At 46.8% G+C, this 24,758-nt stretch overlaps 1 protein-coding gene and 1 long non-coding RNA gene across 3 annotated transcripts in view; one reads left to right on the top strand and one right to left on the bottom strand.

Annotated features, from left to right (window-relative positions):
* The window catches only part of LOC138638139 (uncharacterized), a 122,255-nt gene extending 115,003 nt beyond the window's left edge, over positions 1–7,252 (bottom strand). The window contains exon 1 of the long non-coding RNA XR_011312454.1: positions 7,189–7,252. This is a non-coding gene — a long non-coding RNA (uncharacterized lncRNA). The remainder of the gene's footprint in view (positions 1–7,188) is intronic.
* A 1,399-nt stretch (positions 7,253–8,651) lies between these two features.
* Positions 8,652–24,758, top strand: part of LSG1 (large 60S subunit nuclear export GTPase 1) — a 30,651-nt gene continuing 14,544 nt past the window's right edge. The window contains exons 1-7 of one of the 2 annotated variants that reach the window (XM_069727182.1): positions 8,652–8,816; positions 9,610–9,736; positions 14,263–14,383; positions 14,506–14,592; positions 14,679–14,765; positions 15,291–15,351; positions 15,482–15,658. In XM_069727182.1, the coding sequence (XP_069583283.1) occupies positions 8,724–8,816; positions 9,610–9,736; positions 14,263–14,383; positions 14,506–14,592; positions 14,679–14,765; positions 15,291–15,351; positions 15,482–15,658 (753 nt within the window). In that variant the 5' untranslated portion in view covers positions 8,652–8,723. The remainder of the gene's footprint in view (positions 8,817–9,609; positions 9,737–14,262; positions 14,384–14,505; positions 14,593–14,678; positions 14,766–15,290; positions 15,352–15,481; positions 15,659–24,758) is intronic. The other variant, XM_069727183.1, reaches the window with a different exon arrangement.

Genomic DNA, 24,758 nt, shown 5'->3' with positions numbered 1-24,758 from the left:
GACAGCGCTCAGGCTTATCAGCCTAAAACTCCTGAAGAACCCGTCGCAAATCAGGGGAGATGGCAGAAAGAATCACCCCTTCCTTCAAAATGCCGACCGGCTCAAGAACCCCAGGGGAATCAGGAAAAAAACTCCTAGAGAGGGCATCCGCCTTAACATTCTTAGTACCAGGAATGTACGAGACCACAAAATCAAAACGGGAGAAAAACAGGGACCATCGAGCCTGTCTAGGATTCAGCCGTTTGGCAGACTCGAGGTAAATCAGATTCTTATGATCGGTCAGGACCACAATACGGTGCTTGGCCCCCTCAAGCCAATGTCGCCACTCCTCAAATGCCCACTTCATAGCCAACAACTCCCAATTGCCGACATCATAATTGCGTTCTGCAGGCGAAAACTTCCGAGAAAAGAAGGCACACGGTTTCATCAAGGAACCATCAAAATTCCTCTGAGACAAAACGGCCCCTGCCCCAATCTCAGACGCGTCAACCTCAACCTGAAATGGAAGAGAAACATCTGGCTGACGCAACACAGGGGCAGAAGTAAATCGGCGTTTAAGCTCCTGAAAGGCAGAAAAAGCTGCGGAGGACCAATTCGTCACATCAGCGCCTTTCTTGGTCAAATCGGTTAGAGGTTTAACCACACTGGAGAAGTTGGCAATGAAACGACGATAAAAATTAGCAAAGCCCAAGAATTTCTGAAGGCTCTTCACAGATGTGGGCTGAATCCAATCATGAATGGCCTGAACCTTAATCGGATCCATTTCTATAGATGAGGGAGAAAAAATGAAACCCAAAAAAGAAACCTTCTGCACTCCAAAGAGGCACTTTGACCCCTTCACAAACAAAACATTATTACGGAGGATCTGAAATACCATCCTGACCTGTTTCACATGAGACTCCCAATCATTGGAAAATATCAAAATATCATCCAAATATACAACCATGAATTTATCAAGATAACTCCGAAAGATATCATGCATGATGGATTGGAACACAGATGGGGCATTAGAGAGTCCGAATGGCATCACAAGGTATTCAAAATGGCCTTCGGGCGTATTAAATGCAGTTTTCCATTCGTCACACTGCTTGATACGAATAAGATTATATGCCCCTCGAAGGTCAATCTTAGTAAACCAGCTAGACCCCTTAATCCTAGCAAACAAATCAGTAAGCAAAGGCAAGGGATATTGAAATTTAACCGTGATCTTATTCAAGAGGCGATAATCAATACAGGGTCTCAAGGATCCATCCTTCTTGGCAACAAAAAAGAACCCCGCTCCCAACGGTGAAAAAGATGGCCGAATATGCCCTTTCTCCAAAGACTCCTTAATATAGCTCCGCATGGCGGCATGTTCAGGCACAGACAGGTTGAAAAGTCGACCCTTAGGGAACTTACAACCTGGAATCAAGTCAATAGCACAATCACAGTCCCTATGCGGTGGAAGGGAACTGGACTTGGGCTCATTGAATACATCCTGAAAGTCTGACAAAAACTCAGGAACTTCAGCAGAGAGGGAAGAGGAAATTGACATCAAAGGAACCTGATCATGAACCCCCTGACAACCCCAACTAGTCACAGACATGGATTTCCAGTGTAACACCGGATTATGTAGCTGTAACCATGGAAAACCCAGCACAATATCATCATGCAAATTATGCAACACCAGAAAACGACAATCTTCCTGATGGGCTGGCGCCATGCGCATGGTCAGCTGTGTCCAAAACTGAGGTTTATTTTTAGCCAACGGTGTAGCATCAATGCCCCTCAAAGGAATAGGGTTCTGAAAAGGCTGCAAGGGAAAACCACAACGTCTGGCAAATTCTAAGTCCATTAAGTTCAGAGCGGCGCCTGAATCCACAAATGCCATGACAGAAAATGATGATAATGAGCAGATCAAGGTCACAGATAACAGAAATTTTGGTTGTATAGTACTGATGGCAACAGAACTAGCGATTCTCTTAGTACACCTAGGGTAATCAGAAATAACATGAGCAGAATCGCCGCAGTAAAAACACAACCTATTCTGATGCCGGAATGTTTGACGTTTAGCTCTAGACAAAATCCTGTCACACTGCATAGGCTCAGGGCTCCGCTCAGAGGGCAACGCCACAGTGTGCACAACTCTGCGCTCGCGCAAGCGCCGCTCAATCTGAATGGCCAGAGACATAGAATCACTCAGAACAGCAGGCGTGGGAAACCCCACCATAACGTCTTTAACGGATTCAGAAAGACCCTTTCTGAAAATTGCCGCCAAGGCATCCTCATTCCATTTAGTCAGTACAGACCATTTTCTAAATTTCTGGCAATACGATTCTGCCGCTTCTTGACCTTGACACAGGGCTAACAAAATTTTCTCAGCCTGATCCACAGAATTAGGCTCATCATACAACAACCCCAATGCCTGAAAGAACGAATCAACATTAAGCAAAGCAGGATTGCCAGATTCCAGGGAAAATGCCCAATCCTGTGGGTCACCACGCAGCAGAGATATGATGATTTTAACCTGCTGAATAGGATCACCAGAAGACCGGGGTCTTAATGCAAAAAACAGTTTACAGTTATTTTTGAAACTCAAAAATTTGGATCTGTCACCAAAGAATAAATCAGGAGTGGGACTCTTAGGCTTTAAGGCAGGAGTCTGAACAATGAAATCTGAAATCCCCTGTACCCTAGCAGCAAGCTGATCCACTCGAGAAACTAACTCCTGAAGATTCATGTTAATACTAGACTCCGTAGCCACCCAGAGGTAAAGAGGAAGGAACAGACCAAACAAGCTGAGGAAAAAAAAATGGCTCAAAATCTTTCCACCCTTCTTCTGAGATGCAATTAACTCATTGTTGGCCAGTTGTACTGTTATGATCTGGTGGCCTTGGAGCAGCATGAGACGTACTCTGGAGAAGGTGGTCCCTGTACTGACCGCAAACCCTGAACCTAGCAGCGCAACTAAAAGCAGCCGTGGGGGGTACCTAACTCTCCTTAGACCCCTCGGCACAGCCTAAGATCTAACTACCCCTAAAGACAGAAACAGGAAACCTATCTTGCCTCAGAGAAAATCCCCAATGGATAGATAGCCCCCCACAAATATTGACTGTGAGAGGAGAGGGAAAAAACATACGCAGATATGAAATCAGATTTTAGCATAGGAGGCCATACTAGCTGAAAAGAAAGAATAGAACAGAGTACTATGCGGTCAGTACAAAAACACTAGAAAATATCCACCACATCTGACTAAAGACATGGGGGGTATATCTGCATCTCCAGAGAAATAGCTAGGCTGCAAAAAATCCTTCACAGACCAAGCTGGACAAGACAAAAAAATGAAAATGCACAGAACTATAAGGTCCACTGCAGGTGGACAGAAAAAACAAAGCCAGGACTTATCTTAGTAGAAAAACACAGCAAACTGGAGAGACCAGCAGGGAAGTGAATCCTTCAAGAGCAATGGACAACTGGCACTGATTAAAGGATCCTGCAAAGCTATATACCCCAGTCCTTCCTGCAATTAGTAGAAACACATGTCCACTCCTGCAATCCAGACACAACTGCATTACCCTCTACAACCACCGGAGGGAGCCCAAAAGCTGAATTCGCAACAGTTCTCCACGGGAGATCGTCGTGGATTTCTGCGGACAGGGAGTATATTGGTTGTTTGTTATTTTAATCTTTTTTACAGATGACATTGGCTTCGGGGAACAAAGTGACAAGTAATGGTGAGTATGTACTCTATGTTTAATGTACTGTATGTCTATATGTATGTATTGTATGTAATGTATTGTATGTAGTATGTATGTAGTAAAGTATGTTTTTGTTTTTTTTTTCATTCAACACATTAGCCGGATGATGGGACTACTACTGTCCCATCATTGGCTAATGTGTCAATCACTGTCAGTGTAGCAGGCACTACAAGTCCCATCGGACGATGCCTGCACACACGCACAGAGCCCCGGCAGCCCGCATAGAGCCCCGGCAGGCTGCACAGAGCCCCAGCAGCCTGTATAGAGCCCTGGCAGGCCGCACAGATCCCCGGCAGGCCCGCACAGATCTCCGGCAGGCACGCACAGACCCCCGGCAGGCCGGCACAGACCCCTGACAGGCACGCACAGAGCCCCACGGTCATGCACAGACCCCGCCCGCACAGACCCCGCCCCCACACACACACGTAGTCTCCGCCCACGCATCGCCCACACTCCATTATAGTGCATCATTGCACTATAGGAACTTCCGATTCCGGTATCCGATATCGCAAATGTATCGGAACTCAATATCGTAATTCCGATACAGCGAATATCGGCCGATACCCAATATTTGCAGTATCGGAATGCACAACACTAGCAACCACCTATCTAGCTAAAATGTGGGATACAGCAGGCTTTTTCACATTTAGCTAGTGAAAAAAATATGAATTAGAATGCTATACTCGTGCATGCAGCACTATAGAAGCAGTGCATAACACACTTGTAGGACACGTGCTCTGCTGGCTTTGTCTGAGAACTTCAGTAACGCCACAACAACCAAAAAAAATTCCAGAAGGTAAATTTTACAGCCACATTGGACACTAGCTACGCTATCTGACTAATATACAACCGCCTAACTAGCTGAAATCTTGCTGGCAGCATCAGGAGCAGCCTCTCTGCACTGTTACAGTGTGAAAATGGCGCTAAAACAAGATGCCTGTTATTTATATGGAGAGGGACATGTGATTAAAGCAGCCAATGACACAAGCTGTTGTGTCAGGACATTGTGGGTGTTTCCCGCTCCCTGATTGGTTAGCCGCAATGTGCACACATAAAGTTAGGAAAAACAAAAAAGACTGCTGTGCTTCCAAGCAAACCCCCTCCCCTCATCAAACACATGCCAAACGCTCATGATACATCACCATTACTATTGCTAAAGGGCTGAAAATATTTTTGTGGCAACGCAAATATTTTCCCGCACTTTTACCAAATGTTACGGATTTTATTAAATTTTACTCAGGTTTCCGATCACAAATCCGAATGTGCCATATTCATGCTGAATTTATATTTGGCGATCGTTTTCTGACCAAATTCGCTGATCACTAGTTTTGAGCGCGCGTGCTTCGATATCGTGTTATCCGAGTATCTAGGGCTTGCTTGAATAATATGTTGGAGTCCCGCGGCTGCATGATTCGCAACTGTTACGCAATCACCGCGTGTGCTGTGGCTGTCTAACAAACAAGCAGTTCCCAGATTCCCGCCAACAGCTGTGGATCATCCAGCCGGGGGGACTCCAACATATTGCCCGAGCATGATGGGATAACACGATATCCGACCACACTCACTCATCACTAGTATAATCACATGTCTATTTAGAACAGGTCAACTTAACCCCCAAAAATGAACGAGTATAAGTTGGTATGCATGCAAAATAGGAGAATGTTCACACTGGCCATTAAACAAACAAAACCTTAGAAACAAAATTAAGGTATACCCTGCTATAAGAAAAAGCAATGGGGCATATAAACATGGGGTACTTGGTAAACATCTCCTTTGATTAAAAAAAAAGCGTAGGCGCCAACCCACCACCGTCACGGTGTACCCAATCCAGGATGGTCCGATCTTCTTCCTTACACAAACTGATAGATGAAATGAATGCTTTTCAGGAAAATTACAAACTGAGTCAAATGAATTGATCATGTAACTAAACATTTCCATATGTATGTGCCCAAAATGTATAATAAAAACAGACGTTTTGAACAGATATATTGTTCACTTGTCTTGATCAAGGCCGCACATGTCTCCTCATGTGAAAATACTTGCAGTTACGCACCCGCCCGCTGCTGGCGCCAGGTAGAATCTTGGCAGCGTGCGCACTGAGGATTCACAAGTGTTCAGTAACATAGTGACTGTGTACTTGTACCCCAAATTTGAGAAATGTCACCCAGTTTTTGCTACCAAATTTGAGGCACAGAGACACAGATTAATTCCAAAAACTAATATAAACAATAACTTTATTTCAAATACCAAAAACACCAAAATGGGATTAAAAACTAGCACAACGCCCAAAATCCCTGAAGTCAGGGAATGGGTAAATAAAAATAAAAATCTGGCCTATTGGTTAAAGGGCAAACGGGTGGGAGCGGGATAGAAAACCCTATACGTCCCTGATTATTCCCTGCCTGTCAGCGGAGGTTGGCACCCTCTTGAACGCAATATGGCGCCCCCGCTCGTCGACGGCTACCCCTAAAAGCCCTACAAGTCCCTATAATAATGTGGGGATGCCAATGCTAGTAATGCTATTGCATACCAAATATATAGCACCCAAACACACCAGATAGCATCTACCACCAAAAAACCAGATAGTAAATCACCAGCAAACTCTAAGTTAGGAAAGCCCAATCTGACCGTACCAAGCCCTACAGATATATAAATATCTAGCTCTCCTACTGAATGGCTATTACACCCTCACAAAAAACCTACCTGGTAGTACCTGCCTGTCAGCGGAGGTTGGCACCCTCTTGAACGCAAAGTGGCGCCCCCGCTCCTCGGCGGCTGTCCCTACTGACCCTTAAACGATCCCTATAAAATGGAGATCCTATAGATAAATAGGTGTCTAGGGAGCTACAATGGTGTGCCTTACCAGACTACCCCTATTACTCGGTCAGATAATAATCAACCACCAAATGCCACAAGCACACAATAGTCTGAGATAGTATAATTGTTAAAGCACACCAGAGTCCTTAACAGATATCAACAGCCACGAAGTAAGGTATAACAATGACCTCCCCCAGGTAAAGTTATGTATAGATAATAGATGCTTATAGCCACCACACTGACTCAGATGATAGAGAGATACAATACTACCTAGGGCACAATTAAACTAGTATATAAACATTAAAACGGTGCCCCAATTATAAATGTGCAAATAGTAAAATACCAAAAAACAAACAATTAAAAGACCAGATACACTTATCTGTGTTCAGGTCTCGCCTCTACGCGTTTCCCCCCCATGATATGGTTCCTCAGGAGGCGTATGGGTAAGTCAGAATCCGTGTGCTAAGGACACATCAGAGATAGGTGCTGTGCCTGGTTGTAGGCATGGGGATAACACTGCCGAAACCACCATTAAATAGCCACCGCCCCTTAAGATAAACAATCAAAGGGGAGGGGGGCTAGATGATGCTTAGATGTAAAAACTGTTACCCTATTCCCCAGTTGGAATCGGTACCTGTACGTTAAAAAGTGCAGCTGTATGCCATCTCCGCCATAACTCTTGTGTTTCCCTGGCGTCCTCGTATTGCGCACGCGCCACTCCTAGACCCTAGAGGTCCATTTCTCATTAGACGGCACTGCGCATGCGCTGCCGGCCGCCATTTTATTGAAGACACTAGCAAACAGCGCAGGCGCCGTGTACTAAATCGCCGGGTCCCGGGACTGCACTGCGCACGCACTCCTGGTCAGAAGGACCTCGTAGAACATGCAGCCATACGCAAGAACAATGTCTCTGATATTTAGTCGTCATGACTACACGCTGCACAATACAGTAGGCACAGTGGGCCTGCACACTAATCATATATATAGGCATATTGACCCACAGCCTCAGCACACATATAAGGCAACTACATACGATAAAACTATAGCAAGGTACCCCAAAGTAAGCCTATACTTCATTCTTTTAGTGCCCCCATTTCCTACCAGTGATCCATCTGGACCATAGAACCACTGGCAACTACCACTAGCTCAAATTAGATTAGCCCAAGGGTTCTCACAAATAAACTGACCATAAAGCGCTCAGATAGTAAGTGAACGCACACCAAATCACTTGGCAAATCCCCAAACCCCATTACCTTTATCAAACACCCATTATAAAGATGATATCTCTCATTAGATAACCCTGGAGTTAAAATAAAACTCCTACAGTCAGATAATACATCCTGCAAACCGTCTAGTAGGTTTACACGGCCATCATATTCTCATCAGGGAAGAAAATGGCCAGAAGCGGAACCAGATGAAAACAGTTCACACAAAACGCACAGAGACACAGATTCCAGCGATGTCTCACTTATTGGGCTTCTTAGTGTAGTTGTGATCATCTCCTTTTCATAAAAGTGATTTTATCACTAGATCACTAGTAAATCTGCTGTCATGTAGTCTTTCATATTCATGAGCTCAGTATAGCTCTGTCCCACCAATTGTCAACTTTCTGCCTATGCAGTGTACACAAAAGCTGTGAGTCAGTGGTGTGTGTTACACAGAGCTCAGGATTTAGAGAACTGGTAGATCTGCAACAGAGAAAACTACTGTGTTATAAAAACTGCAGGTAGAAGCCCAGTAAGTGTTACATTGCTGCTCTCAGATGGGGTAGCAAAACCTGGTGACAGATCCTTTTAACCCTGCTGTTGTCTTCAGTCAAAAACGACCGACCTTGAACTTCAATATTCTTTAAAATATTCAAGATGCGGCTCTGAAACCCGTGGCCGACCGACCCATCCTCACTTAAGTCAATCAACCACAAGTTTCAGAACCGCATCTTGAACACCCCAGACCGAAGACAACAGCAGGGTTAACCCCTTTCTGCCATTATAAGCACACAGCCCTCCCTACTTGTCAGCGCCCCTTGCACTGTGCTGAGTGCTCCCGAGCGGTGCGGAACCTTTGTGCCGGCACGAGGGGAGCTGTTTCCATGTGACACCACAGCTGGTTCCTGTGTGTGTGACCACATTTTCCTATTGTAGTTTCCTCTGTAGATCGCATGTGGATGTCATGGGGAAAAAGAAGGCGACAAGCGGGCTGGGGAGAGCTCTGATGAAGGACCGAGCACAGAGCCAGCGGGGGCTGCGAGCTAAAGACTCGTGGGTGAGTGCACTCCGCCGCCATCTCTGTCCCCTCCCGAGCTTACACTGCTGGACGTGGGCACTAGGGCAGCACCCATGGTCATGTCTGGGAAGCACTGGATTTGTCAGGGTGCCATCCTCCTCAGTGCACATGCCCAGCTGGCAGCACAGGGTGACACATGAATGATCAGTGCCCTGTCACCTGGTTCCATGCAGAGGAGCAGGGAGGCCATTATTGTGTCTTCTCCTGCTCTCCCTATAACAGAGAACACACTGATGTCAGACAGGACCACACTGCAGAGCTCGCCAGGATGATGGCTTTTCTCCCTACTCTTGTGATCGATCATCCCAGTGTTCATGCAGAAGAGCTGCCACTGTGAGCATCTGCCACCACGGGCGTCTACCACATCGGGCGTCTGCCACCTTGGGCGTCTGCTACCGCGGGCGTCTGCCACCGCGGGCGTCTGCCACCGTGGGCATCTGCCACCATGGGGGTCTACCACCACGGGCAACTGCCACCATGGGCGCCTACCACCGCGGGCATCTGCCACCACGGGCTTCTACGACCGCGGGTGTCTGCCTCCATGGGCGTCTGCCACAGGCGATCGCCAGGGTGGCTAGTAGGGAATAAGCTGCTGCTAGATTCCGCCATGAGGAAGCGGAGTGTGACACAGAGATTATCTTTTCTCGCCCCCTTTCTGCCCTGCGCTGGGCATGATATTCTGTCTTGCCTACAATCTTCTTTTAAGATCTTCTAATTCTCAGGAAACATTAGTTCTTTGTTAACCCTTCTGTTCTCTAATTCTTGCTTGCAGCTGCACACAAGTGAACTCAATGATGGCTATGACTGGGGACGGCTGAACCTGCAGTCTGTGACAGAACAAAGCTCTATTGATGATTTTCTTGCTACAGCAGAGTTGGCAGGAACAGAGTTTGCTGCAGGCAAGAGAATGATTATCACTTTTCTTGTGAATGTATTTCTCCCTATAATAGCTGTAAGAAGTTTTCCGCTTTCAACTTTTTTAATGTAATTCTTCATGAGTGTACGAAAATAATGAAATGATTGTTACTCTCCTTCCCCAAATTCAGCACTGTCTGCACCGCTGCTCCAGTGATTGTGTGCAGGCTACAGCTCGATGTCACGTTACTAACGCTGCTTCCGCTCACGGGGCTCAGCGGCTCTTCTGATTTAGATGGCAGGAGATTCTGAGCTTATTGATTAGCTGCAGCTCTGTAGACGTGATGCTACCATTGTAGTCTGTACACAGTAGAGGAAGAACATTGCAGAGACAGCACTGAACTTTGGGACAGTAAGTAACAGATTCAGTTCTCTGGGGGTAGCCAGGAGCTATTCTATTTTGGCAGCATGAATGTTACTCCAGTCTGCACCATTCTTGTTGTTAAAAATACAAAAAAAACAAATGTATAAAATTCATCAACACAAGAGCATTAGTTATGACCCCTGGCACCTTTCTTAATCCCTACTGCAGAGCTTGTCTTATGGCGGCAGTCAGCAGCAGGGAAAGGACTGGTGTGAATTTCCTGTTATATCACTTCATGTTCTCAGCAGAGCAGTAAAGAGAACCTGGTGGGAGAAAGCCTCACGTGGTCAGTCCTGCCCAATACGTAAGACGTTGCTCGTGCTGAAGGCCACTGAATACTGTTTTTAGCTTTTGGATGAAGTGTTTGTTGAATTGTAGAGAGCTGTTAAAGTCTCACTCCCAAAATGGCCAAAAGAAAAAAACCTTCTAAAATCATACTAGACGTATGCAGTTTTATTTACCAAAAAATCAAATTTTATTCAATATGCAAATGGGGGGGCTTTGGTGCACCCTTGGCATGTCCAAACTCTTTTCGCACCATTGCACCCTGTTATTCGCATATAAAAGTCAGTCCCTTGATCGACAGTGCTCCGTTGATGAGCAAACGCTGTCTGTGCTTGCGTTCTGACACTTGAGCACAGCAGTGCACTCCGATGTTAGTGGGACTCCTGTTTCTTACCTGTCTTTGGCCACTGCTTCATCAGCTTTAGTGATCAGGTGGGGCATTGCAGTGAGCAGATGGCATGTGCTCATTGCCCTCTTCTCACTGAAACCTCGCGCTCGCTACACTACTTTTTGAATCAAGTGGAATCCGCACACAGGCAGAAACCAGGCATCAGAGTACAGTACAGACCAAAAGTTTGAACACACATTCTCATTAAAAGATTTTTCTATGTTTTCATAACTATGAAAATTGTACATTCACACTGAAGGCATCAAAACTATGAATTAACACATGTGGAATTATATACTTAACAAAAAAGTGGGAAACAACTGAAATTATGTCTTATATTCTAGGTTCTTCAAAGTAGCCACCTTTTGCTTTGATGACTGCTTTGCACACTCTTGGCATTCTCTTGATGAGCTTCAAGAGGTAGTCACCAGGAATGGTCTTCCAACAATCTTGAAGGAGTTCCCAGAGATGCTTAGCACCTGTTGGCCCTTTTGCCTTCACTCTGCGGTCCAGCTCACCCCAAACCATCTCGATTGGGTTCAGGTCTGGTGACTGTGGAGGCCAGGTCATCTGGCATAGCACCCCATCACTCTCCTTCTTGGTCAGATAGCCCTTACACAGCCTGGAGGTGTGTTTGGGGTCATTGTCCTGTTGAAAAATAAATGATGGTCCAAATAAACGCAAACCGGATGGAATAGCATGCCGCTGCAAGATGCTGTGGTAGCCATGCTGGCTCAGCATGCCTTCAATTTTGAATAAATCCCCAACAGTGTCACCAGCAAAGCCCCCCCCACACCATCACACCTCCTCCTCCATGCTTCACTGTGGGAACCAGGCATGTAGAGTCCATCCGTTCACCTTTTCTGCGTCGCACAAAAACACGGTGGTTGGAACCAAAGATCTCAAATTTGGACTCCTCAGACCAAAGCACAGATTTCCACTGGTGTAATGTCCATTCCTTGTGTTCTTTAGCCCAAACAAGTCTCTTGTGCTTGTTGCCTGTCCTTAGCAGTGGTTTCCTAGCAGCTATTTTACCATGAAGGCCTGCTGCACAAAGTCTCCTCTTAAAGGGACACTGTCACCTGAATTTGGAGGGAACAATCTTCAGCCATAGAGGCGGGGTTTTGGGGTTTTTGATTCACCCTTTCCTTACCTGCTGGCTGCATGCTGGCTGCAATATTGGATTGAAGTTCATTCTCTGTCATCCGTAGTACATGCCTGCACAAGGCAATCTTGCCTGCGCAGGCGTGTACTATAGACTCTATAGTACACGCCTGCGCAGGCAAGATTGCCTTGTGCAGGCATGTACTACGGATGACAGAGAATGAACTTCAATCCAATATTGAGTACACGCCTGCGCAGGCAAGATTGCCTTGTGCAGGCATGTACTACGGATGACAGAGAATGAACTTCAATCCAATATTGCAGCCAGCATGCAGCCAGCGGGTAAGGAAAGGGTGAATCAAAAACCCCAAAACCCCGCCTCCATGGCTGAAGATTGTTCCCTCCAAATTCAGGTGACAGTGTCCCTTTAACAGTTGTTGTAGAGATGTGTCTGCTGCTAGAACTCTGTGTGGCATTGACCTGGTCTAATCTGAGCTGCTGTTAACCTGCGATTTCTGAGGCTGGTGACTCGGATAAACTTATCCTCAGAAGCAGAGGTGACTCTTGGTCTTCCTTTCCTGGGGCGGTCCTCATGTGAGCCAGTTTCTTTGCAGCGCTTGATGGTTTTTGCCACTGCACTTGGTGACACTTTCAAAGTTTTCCCAATTTTTCGGACCGACTGACCTTTATTTCTTAAAGTAATGATGGCCACTTGTTTTTCTTTACTTAGCTGCTTTTCTCTTGCCATAATACAAATTCTAACAGTCTATTCAGTAGGACTATCAGCTGTGTATCCACCAGACTTCTGCACAACACAACTGATGGTCCCAACCCCATTTATAAGGCAAGAAATCCCACTTATTGAACCTGACAGGGCACACCTGTGATGTGAAAACCATTCCCGGTGACTACCTCTTGAAGCTCATCAAGAGAATGCCAAGAGTGTGCAAAGCAGTCATGAAAGCAAAAGGTGGCTACTTTGAAGAACCTAGAATATAAGAAATAATTTCAGTTGTTTCACACTTTTTTGTTAAGTATATAACTCCACATGTGTTAATAATTCATAGTTTTGATGCCTTCAGTGTGAATGTACAATTTTCATAGTCATGAAATACAGAAAAATCTTTAAATGAGAAGGTGTGTCCAAACTTTTGGTCTGTACTTTATGCCACTTTCACATGGTGTGTGCCCGCAGAGACACTGGAAGCGTGGCACTGTGCTCCTCCAATGTCGGTGGACAGGCAATCAAACTTATCTTACCAAGGGTGTGCTGTCAATCAGCATAAAGGTACCGTCACACTTAGGGACGCTGCAGCGATACCGACAACGATCCGGATCGCTGCAGCGTCGCTGTTTGGTCGCTGGAGAGCTGTCACACAGACCGCTCTCCAGCGACCAACGATCCCGAGGTCCCCGGTAACCAGGGTAAACATCGGGTAACTAAGCGCAGGGCCGCGCTTAGTAACCCGATGTTTACCCTGGTTACCATCGTAAAAAAACAAACAGTACATACTTACATTCAGCTGTCTGTCCCTTGCCGTCTGGTTCCTGCTGACTGCTGGCCGCAAAGTGAAAGCAGAGCACAGCCACAGCGGTGAGTCACCGCTGTGTGACTCACCGCTGTGCTGTGCTTTCACTTTCACTTTGCGGCCAGCAGTCAGTGCAGGAAATAGACGGCAAGGGACAGACAGCTGAATGTAAGTATGTACTGTTTGTTTTTTTACGATGGTAACCAGGGTAAACATCGGGTTACTAAGCGCGGCCCTGCGCTTAGTTACCCGATGTTTACCCTGGTTACCAGTGAAGACATCGCTGAATCGGTGTCACACACACCGATTCAGCGATGTCTGCGGGGAGTCCAGCGACGAAATAAAGTTCTGGACTTTCTTCCCCGACCAGCGACAGCACAGCAGGGGCCTGATCGCTGCTGCCTGTCACACTGGACGATATCGCTAGCGAGGACGCTGCAACGTCACGGATCGCTAGCGATATCGTCTAGTGTGACGGTACCTTAAGGAAAGGAACTGGTTCTCATATGCAAACAGAAGGGTGTAACGGGGCACCAAGGCATAGGCCACGCCAAGGGTGCACTGAAGCACCTTCTTTTGCATATTGAATAAGTTAATTCTTCAGCAAATATTAAGTAAACTGCACGTCTAGTGTGATTTTTGTACGGGCTGCGTCTCCTATATAAATGTTTATGCAGTTTAGTTGCCATTGTTTGGAGGTGACAGACTCCCTTTAAATGGTTTTTCTAAAAAAAAAAAAAAAAATGTGAAAACTCAAAAGGGAAACAGTTGTTTTGGTTTTTTTTTTTTTAGTTAGTTTCCAACTACTTATATAAGATCTGCCTTGATTTCTTATTGTAGAGAAACTCAATATTAAGTTTGTCCCAGCTGAAGCCAGGACAGGATTGCTGACATCAGAGGAATCTAACAGAATCCATAAACTTCATGAAGAAAATGAGCAGTTTCTGTGCATCCCCCGGAGGTAAGACTGTGTTGTCTTGTTATAGTCTGTGTTGCTATGTATCGTCCATAATTCTCCTTCTGTTCTTGTACATCATGAGCTCTTAGACACACCATCATCATAATTTTTCTTGTTGCTTGCAGGCCATACTGGGACAGAAGTACCAGCGCTGAGGTGCTGAAGCAGTCTGAGAGAGAGAATTTTTTGGAGTGGAGGCGTCAGCTCGCTAAGTAAATTCTTACCGAATGCAGCATGTGACTTGGGTTTTTGTATAACGTATCATAGATAAGTAGATTTTATTTTTCCTTTTTATTAGACTTGAAGAAGAAAAGAAACTGATACTTACACCATTTGAACGTAATCTAGATTTCTGGCGTCAGCTCTGGAGAGTCTTAGAAAGGAGGTAAATAATAAAGGGATGAATTGATATACATCATCTGTAGCCGTTCGGTCTTTAAAGGGACACTGTCACCTGAATTTGGAGGGAACAATCTTCAGCCATGGAGGCGGGGTTTTGGGGTTTTTGATTCATCCTTTCCTTACCCGCTGGCTGCATGCTGGCTGCAATATTGGATTGAAGTTCATTCTCTGTCCTCCGCAGTACATGCCTGCACAAGGCAAGATTGCACAGCGCAGGTGTGTACTATGGAGGACAGAGAATGAACTTCAATCCAATATTGCAGCCAGCGGGTAAGGAAAGGGTGAATCAAACACCCAAAAACCCCGCCTCCATGGCTGAAGATTGTTCCCTCCAAATTCAGGTGACAGTGTCCCTTTAAATTCTGCAACAAACAAACTGTAGGAAATGTAATGTCACATATAGTGTCTTGTGTGGGAGTATGCCGCAAGCACTTATTGATTTTCTTTTTAAGATCATTACCATCCATATAATTCAGTTTTATAAGTGGCTGACGCTTTTTTTTTTCAGTGACATAGTTGTACAGATTGTGGATGGCAGAAATCCATTGTTATTCAGATGCCAGGATTTGGTAAGTTTAAAAACATGGAAAAGGAGACCTCAAAGCTGCCCCTTTCTTCCAAACTAATTCAAATTGATATAACATATAATGGTACAGTTGTGTTAGCAGCATGACAATGTTTTCATTTTATTTTTCGAAGGAGCGATATGTCAAAGAAGTAAATCCACATAAAGAAAATATAATCCTAATAAACAAGGCAGACTTGTTAACTGAATACCAGCGACAGGCCTGGGCGGCCCACTTTGAGAAAGAAGGTGTTAAAGTTGTGTTCTGGTCTGCATTAGCTGAGGCGCAGAGACTTTCTGAAGATGCCAAAGTATGTGTATTTTCTTTATTTTTTTATATTGTTTCCTGTATTCATTACACTTTTCTCCGATTTCATACAACCCTTAAATCTAATTTATCACTTGCCATGCATTACAGCCATTTTCCACTTAAAACTGTATATCCTAAGAGGTGTTATGTGCAAAGTCATGTACCTAAACTTGAGAGAAGGTATACTATTTGCATAGGGCAGAGTAGGTCTGAAAGCCCATAACTTTCTCCTGACTGAGAGAGATGTAGGTGTCTAGATAAGTATATAAGACTAGATGGTGGCCCGATTCTAACGCAGCGGGTATTCTAGAATATGTATGTATATAGCAGCCACATAGTACATAGCAAAGGCCACGACATATTCTTGAATACCCGATGCATTAATACAGGCCACGCAGGATATAACAGTGGCCACGCACTATATAACACAGCCCAAACAGTATATAACACAGCCCACGCAGTTTATAACATTGCCCACATAGTATATAACACTGGCCACGTAGTATATAGCAGCCATGTAGTATATAATGCAGCCCACACAGTATATAACACTGCCCACGCAGTTTATAACATTGCCCACATAGTATATAACACTGGCCACGTAGTATATAGCAGCCATGTAGTATATAACACAGCCCACGCAGTATGTAACACAGCCCACGTAGTATATAGCAATGTGGGCACTATATGCGTGGTTAAAAAAAGACTTAAAATAAAAAAATAAACATATACTCACCCTCCGAAGAGCCCCTTGAAGTCCTGGCGCCTGTGTGCGGTGCACGCGGCAGCTTCCGGTCCCAGGGTTGGTATGAGCGCAGAACCTGTGATGACGTCGCAGTCACATGACCGTGACGTCATAGCAGGTCCTTCTCGCATAGCATCCTTGGCACCGGAACCTGCCGCTTGCACTGCCGAGTACAGGGCGCTACATCGGAGGGTGAGAATAACCTTTTTTTTTTTTTTTTTTTTATTATTATTATTATTATTTGTAACTTTAGATATTTTTACTATTGATGCTGCATAAAGTAAAAGGTGGTCACACAGGGTTAATAGCTGCGTTAATGGAGTGCATTACACCGCGGGCCATTAATGCTGGCATTAATCCTGTGTGAGGGCTGACTGGAGGGGAGTATGGAGCGGGCACTGACTGCGGGGAGGAAGGAGTGGCCATTTTTCGGCCGGACTGTGGCCGCCGCTGATTGGTCGTGGGCGTTTTGCCACGACCAATTCTGCGACTTGGATTTCCATGACAGACAGAGGCCGCGACCAATGAATATCCGTGACAGACAGAAGGACAGAAAGATGGAAGTGACCCTTTGACAATTATATAGTAGATAAGTCGATCAATATACTGAAAAAAAAATTATATATTATATTCACAAATATGCGTAAAAGCACAAAAGTTGAGCTTGGCTTGAGTTGGTATACATGCAACACAAACGCATGTTCACATTGGCCATAAAACATACAAAACCTACAAGAAACAAAATGAGCAAAAACCCTGTTTTATCTAAATAAATAAAAAGTAAAAGTGCATTTAAATAACAGAGTTTTTAGTAATACTGTTTTTGATCAAAAATAGCATAAAAGCTATCCCACCACGACACGGTAACTCTGATCGGGACAGTCCTACGCTGTCTAATATTAAAAACCTTACCATGTGTCAAAGTTGACCTCAGTTTGTGAATAAGGGCAGACAAACGGACCGGGTCACAACCAGTGAACACCAGTCTGGGGAAGCCTTTAAATGCATGCACTTTTGCTTTTTATTTATTTATTTATTTAGTTACAGCAGGGTTTTTGCTCATTTTGTTTCTTGTAGGTTTTGTATACAAATAAGTGTATATACACTGGGATAAATAAGTATTTAATGCACTGCTGATTTTGCAAGTTTTCCCACCTACAAAGAATGGAGAAGTCTGTAATTTTTATCGTAGTTACACTTCAAGTATGACAGAATCTTAAAAATCCAGAACATCACATTGTATGATTTTTGCATAATTAGCATGCATTTTATTGCATGAAATAAGTATTTCATACAGTAGAAAAACAGAACTTAATATTTGGTACAGAAACCTTTGTTTGCAATTACAATGGTGAGATGTTCCCTGTAGTTCTTGACCAAGTTTGCACACACTGCAGCAGGGATTTTGCCCCTCCCCCCTCCTCCATACAGATCATCTCCAGATCTTTCAGGTTTCAGGGCTGTCGCTGGACAACATAGAGTTTTGGCTCCCTCCAAAGAGTTTCTATTGGATTCAGGTCTGGAGATTGGCTAGGTCACTCCAGGACCTTGAAATGCTTCTTGGGCTACGTTCACATTAGCGTCGCGTCGCTGTTGCGTCGGCGACGCAGCGGCGACGCGCCCCTATGTTTAACATAGGGGACGCGTGCGTCTTTTTGCACGCGTTTTCCGACACGTGCGTCGTTTTAGACGCTAGCGTCGGACGCAAGAAAACGCTACAAGTTGCATTTTTCTTGCGTCCGATTTCGTCAAAAAACGACGCACGCATTTTTCCGTGCGTCGCCGCTGCGTCGCCGACGCAACAGCGACGCGACGCTAATGTGAACGTAGCCTTACAGATCCACTCATTAGTTGCCCTGACTGATTGTTTCAGGTCATTGTCATGCTGGAAGACCCAGCAACGACCCATCTTCAATGCACCAATGGGGGAAGGAGGTTGTTGGCCAAAATATCACAATATGTGACCCTATCCATCCTCCCTTCAATACGATGCAGTCATCCTGTCCCCCTTTGCAGAAAAGCACCCCCAAAGTATGATGTTTTCCCCACCATGCTTCACCGTTGGGATGGTGTTCTTGGGGTTGTACGCATCCTTCTTCCAAACACGGAGAGTGGATTTGACACCAAAAAGTTCTTTTTTTGTCTCATCTGCAAACATGACCTTCTCTCATGCCTCCTCTGGATAATCCAGGTGGTCATTGGCGAACGTCAAACAGTTCTAGACATGTGCTGGCGTAAGCAGGGGGACTTTGTGGGCCCTGGAGGATTTTAATGCATGACGGCGTAGTGTGTTACTAACGGTAATGTTTGAGACTGTGGTCCCAGCTCTCTTCACGTCACTGACCAGGTCCTCCCGTGTAGTTCTGGGCTGATTTGTTACAGAATCATGCTTACCTTGTGAGGTGAGATTTTGCATGGAGCCCCAGACTGAGCAAGATTGACAGTCATCTTGTGTTTCTTCCATTTTCTAATAATTGTGCCAACAGGTGTTTCCTTCTTACCAAGCTGTTTTCCTATTGACCTGTAGCCCATCCCAGCCTTGTGCAGGTCTACAATTTTGTCCCTGGTGTCCTTAGACAGTTCTTTGGTCTTGGCCATGGTGGAGAGGTTGGAGTGTGATTGTGTGTGGACAGGTGTTTTTTTTTTTTTTATACAGGTAACGAGTCCAAACAGGTGCAGTTAACCCCTTCACACCGCAGCCCTTTTTTGTTTTTCGCTCCCCTCCTTAACAGAGCCATAACTTTTTTTATTTTTCTGTCAATATGGCCATGTGAGGGCTTATTTTTTGCGGGATGAGTTGTACTTTTGAACGACACCATTGGTTTTACCATGTCTTGTACTAGAAAATGGGAAAATTCCAAGTGTAGTGAAATTGCAAAAAAAGTGCAATCCCACACTTGTTTTTTCTTTGGCTTTTTTGCTAGGTTCACGAAATGCTAAAACTAACCTGCCACTATGATTATCCAGGTCAATACGAGTTCATAGACGCCAAACATGTCTAGGTTATTTTTTTATCTAAGTGGTGAAAAAAAAAATCAAAACTTTTCCTTAAAAAAAAAAAAAAAGGGCCATTTTCCGATATCTGTAGCGTCTCCATTTTTTTGGATCTCGGGTCAGGTGGGGGCTTTTTTTTGTGTGCCGAGCTGACGTTTTTAATATAACTTTTGTGCAGATACGTTCTTTTGATTGCTCGTTATTGCATTTTAATGCAATGTCGCGGCGACCAAAAAAACGTAATTCTGGCGTTTTGAATTTTTTTCTCGCTACGCTGTTTAGCGATCGGGTTAATGCTTTTTTTTTTATCGATAGATCGGCCGATTCTGAACGCGGCGATACCAAATATGTGTAGGTTTTGATTTTTATTTTTTTTTTAAATTGTTTTATTTCTCTGTCGCCTCTCATTGGGGGACACAGGAACCATGGGGTGTCTGCTGTTGCCACTAGGAGGCTGACACTATGCACAAAAAAAAGTTAGCTCCTCCTCTGCAGTGTACACCCACCGACTGGCATTATACTCTTCAGTTTAGCTTCGTGTCAGTAGGAGCTGGACACGGGTTTTTTATTATTAGACCCCTATCTACCTCAATGTGCGTCGTTTTTCTTTTAGTTTCTCCAGAGGGATACAGGGTGAACAGTCACACCTGTAGTCCCACTATGCGTACGGCGTGTACTGCCACCCCGTATCCTCATAGATCCCTCAGCAGGACCATGATCCTAGCACACAAGCGTGCTTAGAAGTCCGGTCCTAGCTCCGTCCCCCACCCACCAGAGCCTGTCAGTTGGAGGAGACGAGGACGTCCATCACAGCTTCCTGGATGTCTCATTCCCCTCAGGTTAGTAACTGCGTGGGATGTTTAGGTGAGTATTTTCCCATTCCCAGATCACTCGCAGTGTGGGGGAGAAGAGGTCCCTTTGGAAATATGCTGCACGATTCTTACCTTTATTTTTCCTAGGGATCCCAGGGGCAGCTACACGGGCAGAATCTCATCGTGCGGCGGCCTTTCAGGCGGCCGCGCTCCCTCCTGAGCTGCGCCGTTTTTTTCCCACTGTGAAGGCCGGCTAGGGACGCTGGATCTGCCTCCTTCATCGGCGGCCGCAGTGCTCTCCCAGCAGCCGCACTGCTTCGCCGGCCACAATGTCTCCACTTACAGCGCTATAAAGGCACAGATGATTGGCCTCGGGGAGACCAAAACATCCAACACCGCGGAGACACCATCACGTGTTTCTCAACGCAGTGATTCCAGAACACTGCCCCCATCCCTTATGGGAAATATGCAGATGCATGTAAAGAAGCTGCGGAGACACCATCACGTGTTTCTCGACGCAAGCAGTGAATAGCCAGGCCTTTCCCCGGGAAGGAACAACCACGGGAAGGGCAGGCAGCATCCTATGAAGGAAAGCCACCTATGCCAAGCTGTCTGTGGATGGATACCATGCTTGGCATAGGTGGCTTTCCTTCATAGGATGCTGCCCTTCCCGTGGTTGTTCCTTCCCGGGGAAAGGCCTGGCTATTCACTGTTTGCGTCGAGAAACACGTGATGGTGTCTCCGCAGCTTCTTTACATGCATCCACTTACAGCGCGACAGCCTGGCAGGCTGCCGCGCCGCTTCCCCCTGTGGCCGCACTGCTCGGCGGCCGCAATGCATCCTGTGTCTGCGCGGCGGCCTTGGCAGGCTGCCGCGCTGCTTATTCCCTGCAGCGCGCTGCTTAGTCCCTGCGGCGTACTGCTCTGGCGCCGCGGTTCTCTTCTCCGGCGGCGGCCTCTAATTTAGGTCCCGACTTCGGCCGGGGCCTACTTCGGGCGCCACGACTGCGCCACTTCCGGTTTGCTCGGACGGGCTTTTTTCCCACCCGAAAACCTTCTCCCCGCATTCTACGCCCACCAACGCCATCTTGGTGCTCATGAGCGCTCAGCAGACTCCGCCCTCCCCACTTCGCTGGCGAGACACACATCGCCGCTCCACCACCTGCAGAGCGCGCAGTCTGGCGTTTTTCCTGCGGTCCTCTTCTTGAATTGCGGCAGGAGCTCATATCGCCTCCCTGTCTAAAGACTTCCCCGGAGGTCCACCCGCAAGCCGGACAACTTCCTCCACCTGGATTCCGTTTTTGTCTGCCGTGAGTAGCTCTGCTCTGCAGACTGACACTCCCCTCTGCCCCCCTGTCCCCTAACCCTCTGGCATTTTCTCCAGGGACCCGTCAAAATGTCTACCTCTAAGGGAGGCCGCTCTCATCCTCCCACTTCTTCTTCTTCTTCTTCTGCCTTAGTCAAGTACTTTGCATGTTCGTCTTGTAACTACAAACTTCCCTCAGGTCAGTCCTCTCCACTCTGTCAGGCCTGCAGCAACCCGATTGTTCCCACCGCCCAGGATCCCCCGGCCGATCCGCCCGAGAGTGATACCCCCACCCCAGGCTGGGCTTCCTCTCTGTCACAATCGGTGGCTGATCTAACACGGGTGTCTCAAACTCTGGTGTCCGTGCTGGATCGATTACCTCTGAAGACCTCCGCAGTAGCCAGCGGGTCGCAGGAGCCTCCGTCCGAGCCCTCCATTATAAGCTGCAAAAAGTCCAGACAGGAACGCCGGTCTGAGTCCTCTTCCCGCTCCATCTCACCACACGGTCCTTTTCTGCGGGCGGCTTCCTTCCAGTCCTCCTCTGAGTCAGGCAAGGCATTCTCTGACGTGCCTTCAGAGGATATTTCGGAGCTGGATTCTAACCAAATCGCTAGCATGAGGGATATGGTTCAGAACCTCATTGGAGCAATAAATCAAACCTGTGGCATCAAGGATTCCTCTACGGAACCCGCAGATCAGGCGGTTTCGTTTAGACGGTCTAAACCACCTTCCAAGTTTTTCGCTCCGCATCCTGAATTCGAGGAGATCATGACCAGAGAAAGAGAGAACCCGACCAGACGCTTTCAGAGGGGAAAGTGCCTTGGTGTTTTATATCCTTTTTCTCCAGATCTTACCACAAATTGGACTGTCTCTCCCTCGGTGGATCCTCCAGTCTCTAGGCTATTCACCAACACGGTCCTCCCACTGTCCGGCCGAGCATCTCTAAAGGATTCTAACGATAGGGTTATAGAATCCTTTGCGAAATCAGCCTTTGAAGCGGCTGCAGCTACTCTATGCCCGGCCTTTGCTTCCACTTGGGTTTCAAAATTCATATCCAAATGGGCCAAACAGCTCCGTCGGGGCATCCTGGACGGGGCTTCACCGGGGCATCCTGGACGGGGCTTCACCCGGACAGCTGCCGGAGCTGGCCGACCAGATTTCTCATGCCAGTGAATACCTGGTCTCTGCCTCCCTGGACGCCGCATCTTGTGCGGCTCAGGCATCCAGCAATGCTGTTGCCATCTGTCGGACCGTTTGGCTCAAGGCCTAGCAGGCGGATTTGTCTTCTAAAAAGTCCCTTACCAGCCTGCCTTTTCAGGGTTCACGACTCTTTGGTTCTAAGCTAGACCAAATCATTAAGGACGCCACCTTCCCCAGTCTAAACCTCGTCGCCCTCCTCCTAGACGGCAATTTCGGTCCTTTGGGCCTTTTCGTCGCTTTGCGGCGTCAAACTCCTTTTACCAACAGCAACAGAGGCCACAGGCACGTCAAGAGAAGAAGTCTGTATCCTTTAGACCCACTCCTTCCTGGCGTCCCCGCTACTCCCAGGGTAGATCTTCCAGGACCGGAAGATCCACCTCTGCATGACTCACACCAAGACCCCAGTCCTCTACCCAGGCTGGGCAGTCGTCTCCTCTTCTTCAGGGACGTCTGGATCTCCTCAGTAGAGGACACGTCGGTCAGAGATGTTGTATCCTCGGGATACAAAATAGTTTGTTTCACGACCTCGGGATCGTTTCTTCGAATCCTGACTTCCAAGAGACCCTGCTCTAATTCCGGGTTTCTTCGCAGCCATCACTTCTCTCCTCAAAGCCGGGGTGATCGTTCCCGTACCAGAAAAAGAACGGTTCACAGGTTTCTATTCAAACCTTTTTGTGGTGCCGAAAAAAGATGGCACGGTTCGTCCCATTCTGGATCTCAAATTGCTGAACAGGAGAGTTTGTCTGAAGCACTTCGGGATGGAATCTCTTCGTTCAGTAATTGCTCCATGGAGGCTCAGGAATTTCTGTTTTCCATAGATATTCAGGACGCCTACCTACATGTTCCGATATATTCCCAGGACATCACCGATTCCTGCGCTTTGCGGTGCTCCAGGAACACTTTCAGTTCGTCGCCCTGCCGTTCGGTCTTGCAACCGCTCCCAGGGTTTTCACGAAGATCATGGCGGCGCTGATGGCCATCTTTTGGGTCCGAGGCCTGGTTCTGTTTCAATACCTCGACGACATCCTCATCAAGGTTCCGTCCTTTTCTCAGGCTCACGAAAATCTGTCCATCATTCTCGACACCCTAGCCCACTTCGGGTGACTGGTCAACCGAAAAGTCCTGCCTTATTCCTTTGACCGAAACGTTGCCGCAGGAGGCAGAATAAAATGTGAGCTGCTTTTTCACTTCCTGGTGTGGCGCTGTCCCTTTCTTCAATTTGGATCTGGACCTTTTATCTGGGATGGACCCCCTGGTGAGGACGTGTGCCCTGATGTCCATTGAGACTATGTGATTATAGGGTGCAGCCTTACTATTTTCTTTGATGCTTACTCGTCAGACCAATGTCTTCCTTCCCGAAGACAAGAGATCCATCCTTCGTCGGGACATACGCTTGCTCCAGGGTCCTCGGCCTCCCTCCTTCCGATCGGCCATGAAGGTTCTGGGGAGGATGGTAGCAACATTGGAAGCAATTCCCTTCACCCAATTTCATTCGCGACCTCTTCAGCAAGCCATTCTGTCTCAGTGGGACAGGTCTGTTTTCTCCCTGGATCGTCTGATCCGACTCTCTCCGGGTCAAACGGTCTCTCAACTGGTGGCTGATGTCACCTATCATCTCCCAGGGCAGGTCCTTCCAGTTCACTGGCAAGTAGTGACGACGGATGCCAGCCTGCTCGGCTGGGGTGTGGTGTTTCGCCACCTGACTGTTCAGGTCCGTTGGTCGGCGCAGGAGTCAACTCTGCTGATCAATGTCCTCGAGATTCGGGCCATTTTTCTGTACCTTCGTCACTGGGAAAGGATTCTCAGGGGCCTTCCTATCCGAATCCAGACGGACAGCGCCACGGCTGTGGCTTATGTCAACCATCAGGGGGGGACTCTGAGTTCCTTGGCCCTTGCCGAGGTATCCAAGATCCTCTGGGCGGAAGCAACGGTTCCGGTGATATCCGCGGTGCATATCCCCGGTGTGGACAATTGGGCCGCCGACTTCCTCAGCCGCGAGGGCCTCGCGGCAGGGGAATGGTCCTTGCATCCCGAATGAACAGAAA

Source organism: Ranitomeya imitator, chromosome 5, assembly GCF_032444005.1.
Source record: "Ranitomeya imitator isolate aRanImi1 chromosome 5, aRanImi1.pri, whole genome shotgun sequence".
Lineage (NCBI taxonomy): Eukaryota > Metazoa > Chordata > Amphibia > Anura > Dendrobatidae > Ranitomeya > Ranitomeya imitator.
Note: the sequence above shows the minus strand (reverse complement) of the source record. Positions and strands in the feature narration are given on the sequence as shown.